We start from the raw sequence: 2,058 nt of genomic DNA, 5'->3' as shown, positions 1-2,058 counted from the left end.
AATTTACCGATACCGATTTTTCCCGATCCGATCTTTATGCAATGCATTAAGAAAAAAAAAAGCATTCAAGTTGTCCCTTAAGGTTATTTTTTTATTTAAATTGGATATTCTATCCAACATGGATATAGCTTCTTTTTTTCACAGCAGCATTGGATCAGTTCAGTTGTGCAGCATTGGATCAAAACAAAATAAAGCTTATCAGTACTCGTTAGCTTACTGCTACAATTAGACACTGCGCCCTGCCCACTCTGTTGCCAGATTTGAGAGAAATAAGCAACCAGGTCTATGAAAACAAGCCCCAAAGAAGCAACACATACATGATGTTGTGTAATTTGAAACCAAAACTAAGGCCTCAGGATGACTTTAAGACTTGAACATGGTCATTTTTGTTTTGTAACATTGAATACAAAAAAAATAAAAAAAAGTATTTATTACCCCGATTTTTTTCTCCCGATTCCGATCTTTTGAAAATCACGTGATCGGCTCCGATCCCCGATCACGTGATCGGATCGGGACATCTCTAGTTTCGGTCTTACTCAAGCACCTTTAAGCATGATGAGTACCTCACTATTTAATTTGTTTAAGCTATATCTTTCCAGGATGACTCAATTGTTTCTCAATGTCGAGTATACATGCTGCAGAGCCACTATTTCAAGTATACTACGTCATCGAGTGGCGCCGAATGCTGGGCATTTAACATGCATTTAAACAGTCCTTCGGCGCTACTCGACATTGAGAAACGGCCAGTCTTGGCAAAGAGGGCAGCATAAAAGGTTTCATATAAATGAAAAGACGATGAACAAAACAGCAACATAAAAAGCATTAAGAAACAGTAGATCATTATTAGTGATAATTATTTATAGCAAAAATGTTGTTAAACATTTTTTCAGGATTTCTGATAGTGTCATCTTTCATCACCGCCAAATACATGGATATTTTTAAGTAGAGATGCCATAAAAACAATTAGCCTACAAATAATTCAATAATTAGAGACTGAAATGAACTCACCTGTGGATAGGGGAACATGCCTAGCGCCAACTGTGTAAAGAAGAAAGAAAAAATTATTTTCTTTAGACATTTAAAATAAAATAAAAGCTGGAAAAGGTTTCATCAGTACTGTGGCAATATCTGTAAATACATGTAAAACAGGTTTTTGCTTTTCACTGAGACATGACCAATAAGACACTGGCCAAGGAGCAAAAAGAAAAAGCGCCTTTTTGGCAATATTTCAGATTTAAATCCAATGCTAATAGGGATAATGTAAATAATAATATAAGGGAACTTTGGTCCGTGTGGAGGATAGAACGTGATGCATGCAGAGTGTAAGTGTGTACACACCTAGCACAGGGTCCTCAGAAATGTTAACCCTGCGTCAAATGTTATCTCACAAATGATGCTTCAAAAAGGTAGAATGTCTTGTATGGCAGCTGGATTGGAACCCCAATGAACTAGAGAGGCATTTATGATTGATGAACATATCCATGTTTTTAGTAAGAGAAAATTGCATTAAATGTATTCAGGCCTTTCCATTGTCAGTGTCTTAATGACATGAAATTGAAGATACAGAAGGAAAATGCTGTTAAAGCCGCTGAAGCCTACCGAATGTGGGACTTTCTGTCTTTGGGGTAAGCTTAGTGCCCACCTGCTGATTACACTTCCTCATCAAACAACACCAGCTATTAGTTAATAACCCCCCACGATTACCACCTGCGGGCAATAAAATGGTGGGATGAAGAGAGGCAGGACAGGATTGTGGGACGGTTGTATGGAATGTGTGCGTGTGTGTGTGTGTGTGTGTGTGTGTGTGTGTGTGTGTGTGTGTGTGTGTGTGTGTGTTATTCTGGCTGGGGGTGGGGTGACAGCTCTCTTTGGCAAATCACACGGGGTGAGCATTTTTCATCTTGGTCAAGGGCAGCTTATTGGCAACATTATGTTATTAAAAAGTCAAAACGCTCACAGTTTTTCCTTGAACATAAATAGACCAACTAGCAGGCTGAAGATCAATCCAAATGTAATGGGACTTAGAGCCATTTCATTTGGCTTAATGCACACACCCAC

General features: G+C 38.5%; 1 protein-coding gene across 1 annotated transcript in view; it reads right to left on the bottom strand.

The window, feature by feature from the left end:
* map2k5 (mitogen-activated protein kinase kinase 5) overlaps positions 1 to 2,058 on the bottom strand; it is a gene marked incomplete at its 5' end in the record, with an annotated part of 46,255 nt that overhangs the window by 27,352 nt on the left and 16,845 nt on the right. The window contains one exon of the mRNA XM_010776286.1: positions 1,009 to 1,038. Coding sequence (XP_010774588.1) covers positions 1,009 to 1,038 — 30 coding nt within the window. The remainder of the gene's footprint in view (positions 1 to 1,008; positions 1,039 to 2,058) is intronic.

The sequence above is a fragment of the Notothenia coriiceps genome, unplaced genomic scaffold (genome assembly GCF_000735185.1).
Source record: "Notothenia coriiceps isolate Sejong01 unplaced genomic scaffold, NC01 NC01_scaffold00016825, whole genome shotgun sequence".
NCBI lineage: Eukaryota > Metazoa > Chordata > Actinopteri > Perciformes > Nototheniidae > Notothenia > Notothenia coriiceps.
The sequence above is the reverse complement of the archived record's forward strand: the minus strand, read 5'-3'. Positions and strand labels throughout refer to the sequence as shown.